Raw genomic sequence first — 19,571 nt, forward strand, 5'->3', positions numbered from 1 at the left:
AACCTTTGAAAGTTTTGGAAATACTTGTGTACAAGACTTATTTTTGTGATTTTATTATACTAAGCTCCATCCACCCCACCCCACCTGCCGGAGTTAGATGCATGATTCACTGTTAATGTTATTATTAAATAATGAGGCCAAAGATAACATTGCATTCAGTTAGAGAGAAAAGGAATGAAAACATAACCAGCATATTATTTGTTTTGTTTTGCTTTTTACCCTTATTTTCTTCTTCTTTTTAGCGTTTTTTTTTTTGGCTATGTCTTATCCTATTGGTGATTAATGTAAAATAAACGCTAAAAAGAAGACTATTTTGTGAATGCTGATCGTGGACTCATTGGATACTATGAAAAATAATGCCGGTGGGGGCGGAGCTACAAATTTGTGTCAGTTTACAAATCCGAGAGAACGGATTGCGAAAGCGTGCGCACGGATTAATATGAATTCGTGGGTACGGATTAAAAAACCGAGGGTACGGTTTACAAACTCTTGAGTGCACGGATTGGTTTTTCGTGGGCTCAGTTTGTTAATCCATGGGTACGATTTGTTAAACCAAGGGAACAGTTTATGAATTCGTGAGTACGGTTTATAAACTGAGGGGAAGGATTGCAAAACCGTTGCCACGGATTGATTTTTTTTCTCCTACAGGTGACGTGCAGGGCTCCGTGTGAAACCTTTTTCCCCCCAAATTTCATGGGAAGTAGCAAGTCTTCTCGAGTCAAAAGGCGCAAGTCCAAGTGAAGTCACGAGTCATTGATGTTAAAGTCCAAGTCGAGTTGCAAGTCTTTGTACATTTTGTCGAGTCGAGTCTGAAGTCATCAAATTCATGACTCGAGTCTGACTCGAGTCCAAGTCACATGACTCGAGTCCACACCTCTGCTTGGCAGTCTATGGCATATTCTCAAGCTTCCAGGTTTTCATCCAAAATATGTTAAATTGTGTTCTGAAGACGAACATAGCTTTTATGGGTTAGAAACGACATGGCGGTAAGTGATTAATGATAAAATTTTCATTTTGGGGTGGAGTATCCCTTTAATGCTACAGCACACAGTGTTTTGTTTGCTTCTGACTTTCTTGCAATAGTTTCAGGAAGCCATTTTCTGTTCTAGCATCACACAATGCCACAGTGCACAAAGAAAAGTCCATTAAGAAAAGTCTAGTGTGGAAGAACTTGACTGACCTGCACCAAGCTTAGACCTGAACTCCTATTGAACACCTTTGAGATGAATTGGAACACAGACTCAGAGCCAGACTCCCTGACTCAACATCATTACATGTCCTAGTGATGCTCTTGTGTCCGAATAAGAGAAAAAGCCAGCATCCGTGTTTCAACATCTACTCTAAAACCTTCCCAGAAGAGTGGAAACTGTTAGCAAAGGCAGACCCAGCTTCCAAATAATATGTTTATTTTGTGTAATAATAATAAGTTCATTTTATATATTACCTTTTTGCAAAGATATGTTTTAAGGAGGCTTTTGAAATCATGTAATGATGAGAGATCACAAATGTGTTTGGGAATAGAGTTCTAGAGTGTGGGGGCAGAGCTACAAAACACCCGTCCACCAAACAATGCTAACTTGTGCCGTGGAATCAACAGCAGACCATTATCAGAAGATCTCAGTTTGCAAACTGGGAAGTAGGTATGAATGATATCGGAAAAATACAGGGGGACAAGACCATGAAGTGCTTTGAAGGTGATGAGGAGTATATCTTGCATTGAATACCAAAAACGAACTGGTAGCCAGCTGTGTAGGATGGGAGTAATGTGAGAAGATTTCTTTGAAAAAGTGAGAAGCCTAGCTGCAGAGTTCTGAATATATTTTAGCTTATATATTGTTGTCTTTGGTAGATCCTAGAAAAGAAATTTACAGTAGTTGAGTCAAGAAGTAATGAAAGCATGAACCAGTGTCTCAGCATCGCTGATATTTAAAAAGGGATGTAAATGAGCGAAAGTACAGAGGTGAAAGAAGGCAGACTTAGTGAGTGAAGAAATGTGAGGAAGGAGGAAGAGAGAAGAGTCAAAGATTATTGAGTCGATTAACACCAAACAAACACATACACAAGATATTGGTAACATATTTTTAATGTTTTTGAAAGTAATCTCTCATAGAAAGCAAGGCTGGATTTATTGAATTAAAAATGTAAAATATATGTAAAAATTTTATATTGTGAAATATTCTGAAAAACTGAATATATTTTAATATTTGAATTTTAACATATTAAAATAGAAAACAGATATTTTAAACTGGAATAATATTTCATCATATTACTATTTTGACTGTATTAAAAAAAATGCAGCCTGGGTGAGCCTTATGGGCTTTACAAATATTTAAAACTTTTACCAACCCCAAATCTTTGATGAGGAATGTACACACACTAGCCTACTTGTAATGTTAGAAAAAAATAACTTTGAGCTCTCAAAGGTAATTAATGAATATCTCTGGAAATAGTCCAGATCAATGTTCCCTCTAAGCTGAAAATCTGAATTTTCAGCATCATTACTCCAATCTTCAGTGTCACATGATCCTTCAATATGCTGATTTGCTGCTCAAGAAAAAGTTTTTTTTTAATGTCCTGCTTGTCCTGCTTAATATTTTTGTGTAAACCATGATATTGTTTTTCAGGATTCTTTAAGGTAAAGTTTAAAAGAACAGCATTTATCAGAAATATGACATTTAACAGAAATCTTTTATAAGATTATAAATGTATTTACTATCATATTTAGTCAGTTTAATGAATCCTTCCTGAATAAAAGAATTGTCTTTTTAAGACAATAGACCATAGAGACAATTCTCTATGTTGCTTCAGCTGTAAAGATATCATTGTCAAAAAATAAATAAAGAAACAGCATGCAGATTATCTCTAGCTCTGGATTAAAATGCATTCTGAATTGTGAAGTTCCACAGAATGAATTTTGAATTTTTAGATGTGGTTAACATAGAATGAATATGTCTTTTAAAAAAACAAACAAAACGACTTTGCAACCTGGTCTACTGATAGGCCTAAACCTTTGTTGATAAAACCTACAGAAAGCCTATAATGTGAATATAAATACACAACCTCATACATTGCCATGGGAAAAAGAATAATGCATGCAAAACACAGCTTCTTCAGTAGGTGTGAGTGGGCTCTTCTCAGCAGCAGTACTGTACATCTGTTGACTCATTAAGAAGGAAACTGGCTAGATTTTGCTGGAAGATGTCGTATATATACCAATAATACAGAGAGGATGTACTTATACGGAGACTGAAAAGAAAAAACAAGAAGTTTATTCTATTATTTGTAATTATTTATTTATTTTCAGTCTGACTGGCTGACTGGACATAATTTGGTCTGATGTTTCTAAGGCTCCCTGTTTATATCCTGAATCAATGCATTACCGCTGTTATTGAATCTGATTCAGAACATAATTCACTTCAGCACGAGACACTCTCCCTAATGAGTCCATCAGAATGCTCATTACATCTGATCAGTCTTAAATACATTTCTGTCTGTCCATGTGTTACCCTCACTTCTCAAGGCAAGGAATGCATTCAGAATGTTTAGGCTGCGACATGGGCTGCCCTGGCAACAGGGAAAACCTAAATCCAAGCACTTCACCTCACTTCACCTAATACACATCCCAGCTTTCAACATGGTACAGAAGCAATCAAAATTCCAATGTCTAGGTGATAGTCTCTGTAGTTACTAAGAGTACCTTCAGAGGACTGTGAAATGATCAAACCTCATTTGTCATATTTTTCAAATGTTTCACCACTGTGTGCACTTTAGAGGATGGATATATGTTTTAGTCCTTTTTTAAAGGAAAGGTAGGCTATATTCTATATTTGGTATATTTACATTAATTTAATAATGGATACGCCTCCATTTAGTGGACACAAAAGCAGCTCTAGACCTCAGAACTGCAATTTGTATCGATTGTTGAGCATATCTCTGTGGAAAGGCCACTCTCTTCTAGCTGCCATGCCTGATATTTGCCTGTACCCAGCTGTTGTGCCAAACAGGAAGGGAAATAAGTGGCTGGTGGAAATGAGGCTCAGTTTATCTGCCTGTGGCAATGACATAATAATAAAATAAGTGCTATCCACTCTGTAATCGTCCTTGTGATTCAGGGGCCTGTCATGTTCAATCAAATGAGAGAGGGAGTTTATAAATGCAGAAAGTGGAATTCTTCTTCCATAAAAATGCACTGATAGCTGACGTCAAACAAAGTTAATAAGCCAGTGCTCTATTTTTCTCCTCCCTTTATCATTTCTCTTACTCTAAATGAAAGATATGTGTGCATCACATTCCCTTATTCTAGACCATATATTCAGCATGTGCTGTAGTGCGTGTCATATGGTGCATTTTTGTCAATATGCATGCAAAACTGTTTCTTGTCCTCTACATAGCTAAAACAGTTTTCTTTTTATCCTTAATTTTGTTTGAAGTCAGCAAAACTTTCTGGCAGTATATTTAACATTCTTTGCCAACTTTCTGGTGTACTGGCAATGCATTTAATACTCTGTTGCTTTGACGCTGTTTTCTGAAAGATGTGCATCCAACTGGGTCATTTCTTTATGTAGAAGCATGTCGAATGAGATGCACATGCAACACCTTCACATTGGTGTATGAATGTATTTTTAAGTCAAGTTCACTGTTTTTTCTTTCCACAGGACTACAATGATGAGATCAGGCAGGAGCAACTTCGTGAGCTCTCCTACTTAAATGGCTCAGATAACCCAGCTCGAGGAAGAACTGCACGAGGACGAGGCTTACGTCTGACCTCTACAGCATCCACCCGGTACAGTAGCTTCACCACACCAGCCCTCTGAACAATCATAGAAACCTTAAAGGAATAGCTCACCCAATTATGCCATCATTTATTCACCTTCATGTCATTCCAAACCTGCATGGCTTTTTTCTTCTGTGGAACACAGAGCATGAAGTTTTGACGTTTTTTCTAAAAATTCCCCCTTTGTGTTAGTTTATTTTATTTTAAACTGAGCAGGTTTATTTGAAAAACATTGCTTATCAGAGGGAGAAAATGTCTGTCAAATACAGGATCCCACACATTCCCCATGTATTCTACGCCTGTGTCATACAAAAATGATAATATTAATAATAATAATTTCTGATGAAACACAGAATAATTCTGTGTTTGTAATGAAAGTTTACTGCTGCTTTAACACTGACTATTAACAAGTCTATAAGAGCTCCAATTTTCATGCCCAAACATCTGTTCACTGTTGAATCATGAAAGTGCCCTGGGGCTCAGTGTTATTAATCAGGTTAGCAGGTGAAGCCTTAATTGTTCGCATCAAAAGCATAACTTATATATACCGTCATACATTATTCACACCATCTTTAATGTTTATTTTATGAATTTCACACTGCACTTGTTCTGGCTTGCTTAAGCCTCTTTAGATCCCTCTAGGACTCTCCCAAAACTACTACAGCTTGCATTACATCAGGTAGTAATAATAGATTCAAAATATAATCTTTACCTTTCCTGACGGATAAAGCTATAAAGCACCTCTTTCCCTTGATGTGCCCTGAAAAGTCATTACCACAAATCAGCATGGCAAAAACAACACTGATGAGGCCATTAGTCTCTGTAGGATCTTTGGATTTGGATGGACAAAATGTAGATCTAGACAGACCGTAAACATTTGCCATTGTCCAGTGCTGCCAAATCCATCTGCCATGCTGCAATAGTAATCAGGTCGAAAATTACTTCAGAAACAGACAGCTTCACCCCTTGATTCCACAGAATCATTCTGAAAAAAAAAAAAACAATAGCAGCACAAGGGAGCGAAGCCGTAGATCAAAACAAAGCTGTTTCTCATCGGACTGAATGAAACAATGTGTTCTACAGACTGCTTTTTGATGCCATGCTTCACTGCCACTGTTACAGTGTGTAACCAGAGCAGTGTTATGAAAGAAAAGAGCTGAGGTGGTGAATATTGCAATATCTTTGAAAACTCTGCTGTCTCTTATTGAATCACTGGCATTATGGTTCACTGGGCTTTAATAGGCTGTCAGTGATGAAAACACAGCAACCCACTATTATAGCACTGCAGCAAATGAGTTAACTAGAAATGCAAATTTTTCATCTGTAAACACGGAAATCGTGCTGCACTAATTTTGCATAGTGCTGTCACTGCATCAAGCCTTTGGTATGTGGCTATGCAGAAATGTGTGGTTCTGCAGTTAACACTTTTACTGTGCCTAAGATAATGAATACAATTTAAAATACATTTGAATCATCTAATACATTAAGCAAAATCTACACAGGCCCAACCTATCTAGATTTTATTATTATTATTATTATTATTGGAAAATTGGTTTATTCATATTTTTCACATATATATATTAAACATTAAAATACATAACAACAAAAATATGAATAAACCAATTTTCCAATAATAATAATAATAATAATAATAATAAAATCTAGATAGGTTGGGCCTGTGTAGATTTTAGCAAATATATATTTTGTGCTAAACATTTTAATAAATATATACAGATATTACATTTATATTTTAATTTTCATTAAGAATATATTATGTATATGTTATTATTATGTTATTTCAATTTATTTATGTCTTTAGAGGTCGAGGGGGGGCAGCTCCACCCCCTCCACCGGGACGAGGAGCAGCAGCACCCAGAGGAACTGTGGGTACACGCACCTCCGTCCCCACACCCACACTAGCCAGGGGAGTGTCTGCACCCAGGGCCAGAGGAACTACAGGGACCGCTGGATACAGAGCCTCGCTACTGCAGGCCACGCACAAATCATATGATGACTATGTAAGTGAAGATTAAGTGTTTTTAATTACTTTATAATTAATTATTTTTTTGGACTGTGTGTGTCTTAGTTTTGTTTCAAGAACTACTGATGTATAAACACTTGCTGTTTTTTTTTTATATGACCAGAGTTGAGTTGGTGTCCAAAAACGTTTCACTATTGAATGTCTTGCGTACACACCTATCCAAACACATATACACTCTCAAAATAAAATAAATAAATAACAAATAAAACAGAAAAAAAGTTGACAGAAAAGGCTTGACAGAAAAAAAGTTTTTTGAATCCTTAACTCAAATTCACTGAGGTAAAAGGACAAGGAATGGCCTTTCTATTTACCAAAGGTTGAATGAATTGGTGAAGACAGAACCCATTCTGACAGATTGAATGCCATAAGATTTTAGTCTACATGCTGAGGTACTGTAAAGAAAAGCCACCATGTGGTGCAAAAAAAAGCATCTGCTCACTTGATTGGCTGTTATCTGCCAGACGATGAGCTTGACTCTCATTATCAGTATGATAATTATTGATGTTGTTCATGATGATGATTATTAAATCATTATGGAAGCTTTTGCTCATTTGTAGGACAACACCTCCACATTGCAGACTTTTTGCACAAGGTTATTTTTGAGAATTCTCAGCCAAGTGAACGTCAAACTCTAAACTTAATGAAAAAAGCAATATCTCATGGATTTGATTTCCTCTGAGCTTTTGCCTAATGCAAAAGCCCTATATGTGCAGCGCCTTGGCAGATTGGTCTGTCTGCATGGGGAAATGTTAGAGTACAGACTCATTACCAACATGAATTGAGTTCTGCTGGAGAGCCTCTGTATTATGGGAGACATGGAAAACGTGGACATACTTCTGTAAGTAATTGGATCTGGGGTAGGCAGGTGGAGGAAAGAGGGCAAAGAAGTGACCAGTTCACTAGGAACATATTGTAACTTACCTTTCAAAATCAAACCTAGCCAAGTCTTAACCTATAGATTTTTACCTAGACTTGGAAAAATCCAGAATGTGCATAGTGGAAATATACAGTCATGGCCAAAAGTTTTGGCAGTGACATAAATTTTGTGTTTTGCAAAGTTTGCTGCTTCAGTATTAGTAGATTATTTTTCAGTATACCATAGAAACATGTGGAAAAATAATGATAAGCATATTATACGTTTTAAAGTATTTTATTGGCAAAAACAACAACAACAATATTTATTCTTCATAACACAATAAATAATACAAATTATTAGTATCAGTAAGCTTTCAATTATTATTTTGCCATGGATATTTATCCAAACCCTTAAAAAAAGAATATGCCTTCCCAGTTAGTGTATCTGTGTGTAGCCTGTTTTTTTAAATTATGGTTAATTTGCTGTCTGCTTTCATACAAACAAACTGTCGTCCAGGTTTAAGATGTATAAATTGAAAGACACATGAATATCCACTGTTGTGTGGCAGCGTTCTGCTCTTTTTGTTGGTGAGGATTTGAATCCAGTTAATCACAGCTCTTTATGTACATCAGCCGAGCCGTGCCAGACTGCCTCCTCCTCTCCCTCTCAGCACAACAGCTTTACTCAAAGATCACAAATGCTTTCTCAGAGGGCTCTTCACTCTTCTACAAACCAGCCAGACACTCCTCTATGAGCTGATGCCCCTTTTCTTCCCACAAAATACACAGATCTCTGAATGAGGCGTAATAGAATACTAGACGAATCTCTGTGCTGTAACATTAAAAAAAAAAAAAAAATTGCTTCTTAATCATTAATTATCCATTTTTTCTTATCTGTTGGCCATTATTTGATGATAAAATACATTTTCCTATCCATGCTTAGCAAGCAGAGTGCTTGTAAGTCATTTGTAGGATGAGTATGCTGAGAAGTATTAACACGGAGGCTCTGTGGTGCTATCAAACCATTGTTTTTTTTTTTTTTTTTTTGATTATCCCAACCAGCCCAGCATAGCAGCAGTGTCTCAAACAGTGCTTTTAGTGGTTTGGGGCAGAGCTATCTGTTTGTCTTGACCAATGGCAGACAGTGGAAAGGTGTTTGAGAACAATAATTATTTTTCCAATTCTTTTTGGCCACACTAGTGATGTAGCAACATCAAGAGCAACACAATGCTCACAATACACAGCAGTCGCACTCACAACAGACCCAGAAGAGAAGACAATGCTGAATAAAGTCATATTTTTTTTTATTTTTGGACCAAAATGTATTTTCGATGCTTCAACAAATTCTAACTGACCCTCTGATGTCACATGGACTACTTTGAAGATGTTTTTTATACCATACATACATTTTCAATGGAGGGACAGAAAGTTCTCGGACTAAATCTAAAATATCTTAATTTTTGTTCTGAAGATGAACGGAGGTCTTGCGGGTTTGGAACGACATGAGGATGAATTTATTAATGACATCATTTTCATTTTTGGGTGAACTAACCCTTTAACCCCCTCACAGTTTTCTTTTTTCTTGCATAAGGTACAGTACCTTTTTAATGTAACTGTTTGAAAACCAATTAAAAAGCATGCAGAATGCCTTCTAAGGTCACAACCAGCTCACTGTGGATAAATAAATAAATGAAGAAGCCCTTGAGTGTCTCGGATAGTATCGCAGTAAACCTCTTCCGTGCACAAACACACACCGCTTCACATGGCAAAAGCCAAATCATGTTGCAGAATAGAATGTTACAAAAAGGCTTTCCTCGCACTATTTCAAAGCAAGGATCTCACCATGGCTGTAATTGTTTTTTAATAATGGGCTCGCTTACACCACTAACTTGACATTTCTGCGGTAAACTAATTATTGAAGTGGAATTCTTCATGCATAACTCCCTCGTTTAATAAATCAGATGTATGACATGCACCTTGAGAAGAAGTTTAATAATTTCCTGCTGAAAAGAAGCATGTGGAATGCCTAGAGGCTGAGCATATTATTCCAGGTCTGAGAGCTGCACATGAGAAGACAGTTAAAATAAAAAACAAAAACTGTGAAAAGAAGCATGTGCGCTCTTACTGTGAAAATAACAAGGGGATTGAGCTGCATGTCATTACCAGTTAAATTGTTGTTTACAGCTCACGCAAATATCAGCCCTTATGCTTTCTATGAGCTACAGTATATTTACTGATCAGTGATTACTGAATCAGAGAACACTGGCTATGGCTATCACAGCTCCTTGTCGTGCATGAAATAATGCCTATTAAAATTTATTGCAACATGACTTGCAAATGCACAGTAGATCCCTCCGTTGCAGGGATTGCGGCTTCTGAAGGTTAGAAGTAATAGCCTACTTGTCTGTCATCAGCTTACTGAATTAGTTCTTTTATTTGGATGATTGTAAAAGTTTATGTAACAAGTAATATATGCTCCTATATTTCTACAATGAGATCTTTGGCAATAAACAGTCCTAGAATATCACATTTCTACTGCCACTGGCACTGTGTTTTCAGGCAAAGCCAGTTCTTTCAGGATAGTCTGAACTGTTATTTTAGTTTTATAAATATTCATGTGGTTTTCTTGGGTTGGTGGAAGGTGCCTTAATGATTTCCATTGAGCTGTTATCATATATGTACAAACTGTGTAGATTTGTCCTCATTATGTGTTGATTTCTCTATATGCGGAGCAGTGTACTGTAACTGATACATTTGGAAATATATAGAGAAACTCAGAGTGCAGTTTAGAAAAGTAACTAATTTAATCAGATCCTTAACAAATAACAATAATTCCATGAAGTTAAGTTTAACATAAATTCATGTAATAGTTATTTTACAAATACTTTCGCATACCAGGGTGACTAAATTCCAATTAAACACTTTTTGGTGCAAACAAAGACTCCAATGACAAGAGTTAAAATCAAAACTCCAGTTAAGTCAGTACACTGGTGTTCCGCCTTCATTCTTCTCTTTCCAAAAATCTGTGATTAACTGAACATTATACTTTAATCATCTAAAACTATTAGTCACCAATCACCATGATATGGAATGCAGTTTCCCTTTAATATAAAACTGATGTGAAATGAAATCCCATTTTGATTATGTTGAAAGAATTATGCCTCCTTTGAACGCTTGCAACAATCAGAACAGACCATTAAACAGATATATGGCCTGTTGGATGTCAGTATATTTCAGACTGCTCCATCCTGTCTGGCCTAATGCCAATGTTTGTGCATACTTCAAACTGAAAACATGAGCCCTGAAAAATTAGTTGAGTAACAAGTGGCAGAAAGAGAGCCTCACTCTATTGAGCAGATGGAGGCATGGACATTTCCCTTTGCTGCTCTCCAGTGAGGAATCCTATTCAGTTGCCGTCCCACACAGAGATCAGTCACTGTCAAGAGATGTTGGTGGTTGTCAATTGATAATGAAGCTGAGTATTGAAGACCTTTGTCTGTGTGCTGTATTAATAACTCTTGCAGTGCTCTCTAGCACTTGATTTATTCCCTGTTAGCTTGCTCAATAGGACCAGAGTTAATTGCTCTTTCAAACGAGTGTTGAAATGTAACGATCAAACACCATTAACTAGAGCTTGCTCGAATTATGCACAGCTGCTTGTAAGTGCATGCTAAAGTCAAAAAGGTCAGACACCAGGACCTTTTAAATGTAACTTTAAGTAATATCCACAGTGTATGCAAGAGCTCTCTTGCAAAATAATTTAGCAATTTTATATGGCTGTTTGAATGTGTGGCTATTGTAGTCTAAATAATAGACCATATTTAATTTCTGTCAGGAAAATGGGTCTGTACTGTGCATTTGTTGAATTTTATTGTTGTTTAGCAATATACTGACAGTTTTGAAAGTTGTGTTATTGTAAACACTGTAAATCTATTCCTCGGACCCATGTTTTCATCCACATTAAATTTAATATAGCGTTTAACCTGACTAAGGACTGTAATTCACCTGTAATTTTCTAAAATATTTTTTCTAATTTTCTTTCTGAATCAAACAGTTCACTGAAAAGATCACGCAGGTATAAAATGACACGAGGCTGAGTAAATGATGACAGAATCTTCATTTTTGTTAAATGTCATAGCAGACAAAAAGGACACATTTTCATTTTCGTGAGTGTAAAAATGAAATCTACTCCTCCTGCTCTAGATTGCTCTTGCCGTATGAAACGGGTAGGTCAGTCACTAGCTCTCACTGTTCTGCTAAAATTGATTTCCTCAGAGTGCTGTTGGTATTAGAGTGATTGACATGTTCTGAAATATGCCATTAAATAGTAAAACATGTTTAGTAAAACCTCTTCTATACACTGCTAAAGATATGCAGAGCACTCTATCAAGAGGACATGTTAACAAACCAGTCAATTAGTGAGAGAGGACAGAACACTGACCCTATTAGTACAAGGAAAAACTAATAGAAGGAAACTTGCATGTTAGATCTCCTGAACAACTTAATCCCTGGCATAATCCATAACTTTAATTTAGTCTAATCCTTCTTCAAAAGCATAAAACTGGACTGTTGTGCGGAATTTTAATGTAAAGGGAATAGACAGGGGTCAAAATAGCCTAATAATAGATTAAGCCTAATAAAAAAGGGAAGCATTTTCAGTTAGTCCGTCTGAACAACAAAATGGAAACACCATACTAGATTTTATTAGTGTGCATTTTTGAATTAATTAAAGTTTACCCAATAGTTTATTTTATTTATTTATTTTTATCAATGCAATATAGCGTCATCACCATAGTATTGTGCACAGTATTTAGCACAGGACATTGTGTGAGGAAACATGAATTTTCATTTTATGATGTTGGATATCTTCTAAAGACTAAAAAGTCCAAATGTTAGTGTGTATCTCACAGACACACACACATTTTAATAGTCATACAAATTTGCTCCATTTTGTTGTATGCAAAATAGAATGTCATATTTTTTAAATATGAAGCATCTGTGTGATTCACATCTGTGTTCTGTTGCATTTACTATTTGATGTCCTTTTCAGATGCTTTTTACCAAAGGATTTTCAGGCCAAACATACTGTATGTGTTGCACATTTAGTATATGTACATTGTAAAAAAAAACAAAAACATGTTCTGTATATATAATAGTTTCAAAAAATGTAAGCTTGAAAAAGTGAATGGATGACACAAGTCATGTAGGATCTTGTGGACATCTCATCATGAAGTTTTAATCTGTTTATTGTTTCCTTTGTCTCTAATACTAAATCGACCTAGGCATTATCCACTTGTCTTCAGACATGGCAGATCAGACAATTGTCACTCGCTGATCAATATTTTCTGTTAGACACTATTCAGCTCTGCCAGTTCTCCACTCTGGGAGTATATTTATTAGAGAAATCCTATTGCAGTGTAATTAAACATTGATTTTTCAACCCTAAACAATTAGAGTGCTGCTTTGAGACAGATTTAGTCTTTTAGCGTCACCCTCTTTGATTATTCTTTTGTGTTTCTGTTGTTTCAGGGGTATGATGATGGTTATGACGGGGAATATGATGACCAGAGTTATGAGGGTTATGATGACAACTACAGCAACCAGTCAAAAAGGTACACATTTATTTTTAAAAGACATTTTGTAACAGCATGATCTATTTAATGCTTAACTTTGGCTCTAAGAATCTGTCAAAATCTCCTAAGAATAGTTTTTTTACTCCTACAGTGTCTCAGAATATTATGAGTATGGACATGGTAATAATGATGAAGCCTACAACAATTATGGTAAGAAACTGATCTACAGTTCTTCTAAAACAGCATGACTTTTGTCTCAAACTTTTTTTTCTTTTAGCTTACCAAGAAAATATTAGGATTTTAGGTCAACTATTTGGAATGGTGCGGTGCACCACAAAGAGAAACATCCTCTTTGCATAGCAGTAGTTCGCATAGCAGGTGGGCTGAGATTCAGTCATGGCACATTGCCCGCACCAGTGAGAAACCTTTTTGCTTCATTCATTTTCCATATTGATGTTAAATGTTTCAGAGCTAAAGGTAAGGAAAAACACCTAGCAGCATTCGCCAGCAGTTAAATCACACAGGCCCAGCAGCTGCCATCCTACCTTCCTAGTCTGCTTCAGGGCTTGGGTTTTAAGATGCTCTTGAAATCATGGACTAGAGCCAGTAGAGAGCTGGAGGCGTCAGGATGGCCTTTCAGCCATTACTTTGCCTTTTGATTACATTTGATGCAGTATTCAATCTGTTCTTGGCATGGATTGGTTTTCATTGATGCCAGTTTTCCATTGTATACAGCCTGTTCATTTGTATTGTCAAATTGTGCAATGGAGCGTCAAAGTGTTAACAAGAATGATTTTACTGTATATTTGCCACTTTTTGACTTAAAACCAAGATTTAATTGTGTTATGAAAGGTTTTGCTCTTTAGGTAGCCAGGATCAAAGTGAAGTCCATTTTTACCTCAGAGTAAAAAAAGGGAATTGCTAGTCTGTATCTCGCTATAGTCACATATCAGTTTCACCGTTGCAGCTTTGTTTCTCTTAGTTGTTTGGTTTAAAAGACAGTTAATATTCAGTAATATTATTGATTTGACTAAACCGTTACTGCATTATCAGATAAGAACAAAATTTGAACTGAATTGAGCTGGATAATGACACTGTGTTTGCAACATTGACACGTGTATTAAACTGAACTGAAACAACACTGAACTAAACCGAGATAAATAATGACAATATTATCTTCTAGGTTCATAACTGATTAACTTTAACGCTGTTATTTTCTTGCTGCTTTGAGACAGTTGTATGAAGCGCTATATGAATGAATGTGACTTGCCTTTGTTTCTTATAATTGCAACTTTACTTCTCACAATGTGACTTTATTTCGACATTGCTTGTAATTTTGACTTCATATCTTCATATCTCATATCTCAACTATTTCTTGCAATGTGACTATAGCTCACAATTGTATTTCTCACAATTGTGACTTTGTGTTGCAATGTGACTTCACACAATTGTGACTATTTTTGTTGTAAATTTGTATAAAGTCATACAATCTCAAAATGGTATGTCTTTACAAAGTATTGAAAATGTAACTTTTTCCCCAGTGTGACTATATCTTGCAATTGTCACAATGTCACAGTGTGATTTCTTGCTTTATGTATTGATTTTTTTATGCTATTTGACAATTTGATCTCACAATTGTTCATTTATTTCTTGTAACTGTTAATATAGATCTTACAATGTGACTTTATTTCAATTTTTTTCTATTTTCAAAATTACCTGTTGTATTTTTACTCAGAGATGCAGACAGGCTTCCATAAGATTGTAATGATCAGAGATAGTTTTCACAGTGAGGAGGATGTAAGGGAAACCTATTAAATATAATGTGAATGAGGGAGGGCTGTTTGTGCGGTAGTGATCATTACACAGAATACCAGAATAAAAGGGATTTTGTCATGATGTATAATGTTTTTTTCTCTTTTCTCTGTGAACTGGTAGTTAGCAACAATGAAGGTTAAGGCTCTTTGCCCTGAAGGCAGGCTGATTGTTTCCTCAATGGCCCAGTGATCACACTCAGAGAACCTAATGGAGCATCGGCTCCCAACACGTACTGTATTTAGATGACAGCAGGGTCATACTGTGAGCTCAGCCAGGAGTTTATGCCTCATCTGTTCTGCCTTTGGTAACTGATAATTAGGGCAAAGTGACATTGTATATTTCTCAAATCTACGATAATGTACCGAGGCGAACATGCAAAGCCCTAGATGGGATGCCGGAATGGAGCTCTAAACTAATTATTGAAATGTATGTGTAAGATGATCAGCTGTGTTCAGTTTATCATTTTGTAATGCTTAGGAAAAAAAGGCATTAAAAATGGCTGATGTCAAATGGAATTACTTGACCCTAGGATATCCGTTCCCTGATGAATAGTCATAGCATTGCATTTCAGTCACGCAAAGAGGCTCCTCTCCGTTGTAATAACTACATTGAGTTGTGTTAAATTCCATTTGTCAATTTAAATGAAGCTTGTTTTACATGTTTAAATTATTTCTGCCTTTTTTCCCTGTTTAATTGTTTCACTTTTAGCAGAAGAAGACTGGATTTCAACGCGGCCCAACCTCAAAGCTCCAGCATCAAGACTTACTCGAGGGGGCTACAGAGATCACCCCTATGGTAGATATTAAAGGTGCTCAAGATCATGTAACCTGCATACAACGCCAACCTTATGAACTAAATAATCTTAAATGGGGTTTTTAAGTGATAGGTCAATCCTGTTTTTATATTCACACTAATCTTGGGGCGGACGGGGGTGGGGGGGGTGTACTACATGGTCCCTTCTTTTCTTATCTGAAACTGTTGACTTCTTTGTATTATACCTTATGAACATTAATTCTGGCCAGGATTTGGCAGTGTAATTATGTCATTCCTTTAGTTTTCCATTGTTTGTCCCCCAAATGTAAAGCATGGAATTAGCTGCACATTATGCTTCCCTAACTTTGGGAACGCTTCCGTTAAGACTAAAATGTATCAACAGAGTGGAGAGACTCATTTTGTATATAACATCTTCTTAATACTTCTTGATTTGATGATGGTAAATACTGAGTTTGTACATTTAATTTTGATATCAGTATTGGGTTTGAAAGTAATTGGCTATGTATGTAGCCACATCCAAGTGCTTTGCTTTGTGTGTAGCTTGTATTTGTACATAAAAATTTAATAAAAAGGATGTAAAGCTCCTTGTGCAAGCTTCTCTAAATAGGTGATTATAATTGTTAAACTTGTGTTGTTATAATTTGTTAATAAATATGAGATGATTTTTGTAAAATTAGATAAGGTACGTACTTGTCTCTAGTACTAAATGCCTGTTTGACTTGAAATGGATAGTATGTTTATATATATATATATAAATTCACAAAAAGGAACCATAGAGACGTTGTCAAGTCATTTTGTGTAATAACAGATAAGCTACACTAATAGAATTAAATTTTGTTAAACACTTTTTAACATTAGCTCTAAATTGTTCATTGACTCTTGATTAGTCATTTAAATGTTTAACATGTTAATGGAAATCAACTGTTTAGATCAATAAATTGAATCTTTTTTAACACACTCTTTAAGCTTCAGCTTATTAAACAATAAGTCGGACTGACTTGTCTGCGCTAACGTGACTCTGAGAATGATATGGAGATTCAGGAGGTAAGAACGTCCCCATATTCCAATAAGATGTTCTAAGTGCCTTCAGCCTTTGCTGTTAATCACTGTAGCCAATGTGAATATATCTGATATTCACACTCTTTCATCACTCGCAAGAGTGAATGGGATCCAGTTAAAATGCTATATTTCTGCTACCTATAGTATATTTTCCTCAATTGCTATTTATGTTAATGAACATCAGAAGGCTGCATTTGTGTTATAATACCAATGCTTTTAAATATCAGCACTATTGAAGGCCCCATAGAGACCTGAACTCTTTTTTGTGACTATTAGAACTGAATGCTGACGCGTATTAAGACTTCGAAAGGATGACTAAACGTTAAGCAGGTAACCCTAATAATAACTCTAATGTTGCGAATGCCAATCATAAATTAAGTTATTTATACTTCAAAAAGTAAACCTGCCCTCACTAACTCCAAATAAATGCCTCGGGCCTCTAAATCCGCTAATAAACTAGTGACATCAAAAATGACTTACTAACACATAAACAAATGAACACAATTAACAATCCATCTTTTAAAAGAAGCTAAAACTGATTTTTAATACCTGACCAGCTAAACTAAGCTTTTTAACCAGACACGCTGAAAAAGATGGTTGCTCTTAAATCATATTCTGCTCTGACAGCTTTTGTCCTGCCCTACAAATTGGTTTACTTTTTTGATAGTAACATTCAAACTGTTTTCAATCCATCTGTTATTTGTGCATGCGAGTGTACATTTGTTTTGACTTTAAGTCTCTCTCATTGTCTCTTCTTCATTTTGTCTATTATACCAATAGCGCCTCAAAATCTATATCTTAAATTTGATTTATCCTCCTAACAGGTACCAGTCTCTCTGTGAGCTGAGATGCAGTGGATTGAATCAGACTGGGTAAGCTCCAAAAGTGTCTCTAAACAACAAATGCATTCAAATACAGTTTAGGTGTATATTTGTTTTATGCTAGTTTATTATGACTTCTTACTTGATTTTTATTATTATGGAAGTGCATACATCCATCCGTTTTCAATAGTAAGGGAAACATGGATTATGGAAGTCATTTAGGATAAATCTGTCATGCTTCATCAGAAACACCAAGTATACACCTACATTTATCAAAGAGCTGTCTTAGAGCAAGACAAAACAATAAAGCAAACCATTTTTGTTTCAGACTGAGGAGCATGTACTAATGTTTTGTTTTAACAGTACAATAAATAAAAGTTTTAGCAAGTAACACAAACATCCTATTGGGTTATAGCTTGAAGACAGAAAACCACTCAGTATGATATAGACTTTGTCACACTACGCACAGTTTAATTGCACACACCACTAACATATTAAGGAGCGATTGTTTGACCTCAAGTGAAATGTGGCCTTCAGGAACAATAATTTGAATATTTGGGTAATTAACCATTTTTTGTATTAAATATGCTGCAGGAGATTCACACATGTGAAGCATTACAGTAATAAGAGACAAAAACACACTATACTGTGTTACTAATTTAATTTGGTTTATTTTTCCTTTTTCTAAGGCAATTATGCACATCAGAAATAAACAAAAATTGAAAAATCCATTAACGCAACATTTCAATATTGATTTAAGCTTTTTTTTTAAAGCTTGGGTCTTCCAAAATATATTAGTCATTCTGTTCATTCTGAGCATTGTCACATTATTTTGGTTCACTTGAAGGATGGAAGTCTTTTGTAGAGGTCAGCCATGTTTTATTGTCTAATTAAGGACAAGACAGGGGAATGCTCAAACAGGTGCGTTTTTTTTTTCACACAGAGAACCATTTGTAAGCCAAGAAAGGATGATTAAATCAGATGGCTTATTTGAGAAAGGAAAGGTAATGGGAATGGAAATGATGGCAAATATGTTTTAGCTGCATTAACACAGCTGTGGTTTTTGATCATTAATGGTCTTCATGAAATAAATCATTAACCATTATATAAAATTTTTGTAGAATATGTAATTAAATGTAATGAAAAAGGGATTATTCATTATTTAAATGATATGATATTATGATTTGTGGACTGGTATGACTCTGAATGGCTTTAGGCTTGCTAATTAAAATGGGCATTGTCTTCTAATCAGTGGCTCACAGGTGCTGATTTTGATTTTCCAAAGTAGTGCCTTCGGCATGAACATGTCAGCAGAGGATTTTAAAGCTTGGATGTATATCTCATATGTTTTTATAGACTGCTCCACAGTGAAAGAGAGTGCACGAGGTCTGATATTTTGACTGCAAATGTGAAGGTGGTTAGTATGAGAAAAAAATCAGTTTATGACTGATCTCATATGCGCTGTGAATTAATGAGACTGTGACGGCTGTGTCAGCAGCGGCAATCCAGTCACTCAAGTGGCCACGCACTTAATTATGCAGAACTTTAAGGCTTAATATAATTTAAACAGATGAGTTCTAAAAAAACAACCCTCAAAAACCCCTCAAAGTTGTCATGAAGGGCAAAAAAATTAGCTATTTAGACCAAAATAATTTTTTGAACCAGGCTGTAAACATGTTTTTTTTCTGCTGTAAACAGTGGCGTAGCCACGGGTGTGCCAGGGTGTGCCTGTGCCACCCAGAGTGGCAGCTGGCACACCTAAAAATAGATGCAGAATTATTTTTTATAGTCTCAATAAAAAATGTTTACTTAACTTGGGCTATTGTTGTTTACTTAGAATATATATATATATATATATA

The 19,571-nt window shown here is 35.7% G+C and overlaps 1 protein-coding gene across 6 annotated transcripts in view; it reads left to right on the forward strand.

The window, feature by feature from the left end:
• LOC113112786 (KH domain-containing, RNA-binding, signal transduction-associated protein 2-like) overlaps window positions 1-19,571 on the forward strand; it is a 65,668-nt gene that overhangs the window by 39,863 nt on the left and 6,234 nt on the right. For 2 of the 6 annotated variants that reach the window (XM_026278636.1, XM_026278635.1), the window contains exons 5-10: window positions 4,656-4,783; window positions 6,594-6,792; window positions 13,200-13,282; window positions 13,395-13,453; window positions 15,767-15,853; window positions 17,716-17,763. In XM_026278636.1, coding sequence (XP_026134421.1) covers window positions 4,656-4,783; window positions 6,594-6,792; window positions 13,200-13,282; window positions 13,395-13,453; window positions 15,767-15,853; window positions 17,716-17,738 — 579 coding nt within the window. In that variant the 3' untranslated portion in view covers window positions 17,739-17,763. Of the gene's footprint in view, window positions 1-4,655; window positions 4,784-6,593; window positions 6,793-13,199; window positions 13,283-13,394; window positions 13,454-15,766; window positions 16,653-17,715; window positions 17,764-19,571 lie in introns of those variants that run through there. The other 4 variants (XM_026278638.1, XM_026278640.1, XM_026278637.1 and 1 more) reach the window with 3 other exon arrangements.

The sequence above is a fragment of the Carassius auratus genome, chromosome 13, assembly GCF_003368295.1.
Source record: "Carassius auratus strain Wakin chromosome 13, ASM336829v1, whole genome shotgun sequence".
Lineage (NCBI taxonomy): Eukaryota > Metazoa > Chordata > Actinopteri > Cypriniformes > Cyprinidae > Carassius > Carassius auratus.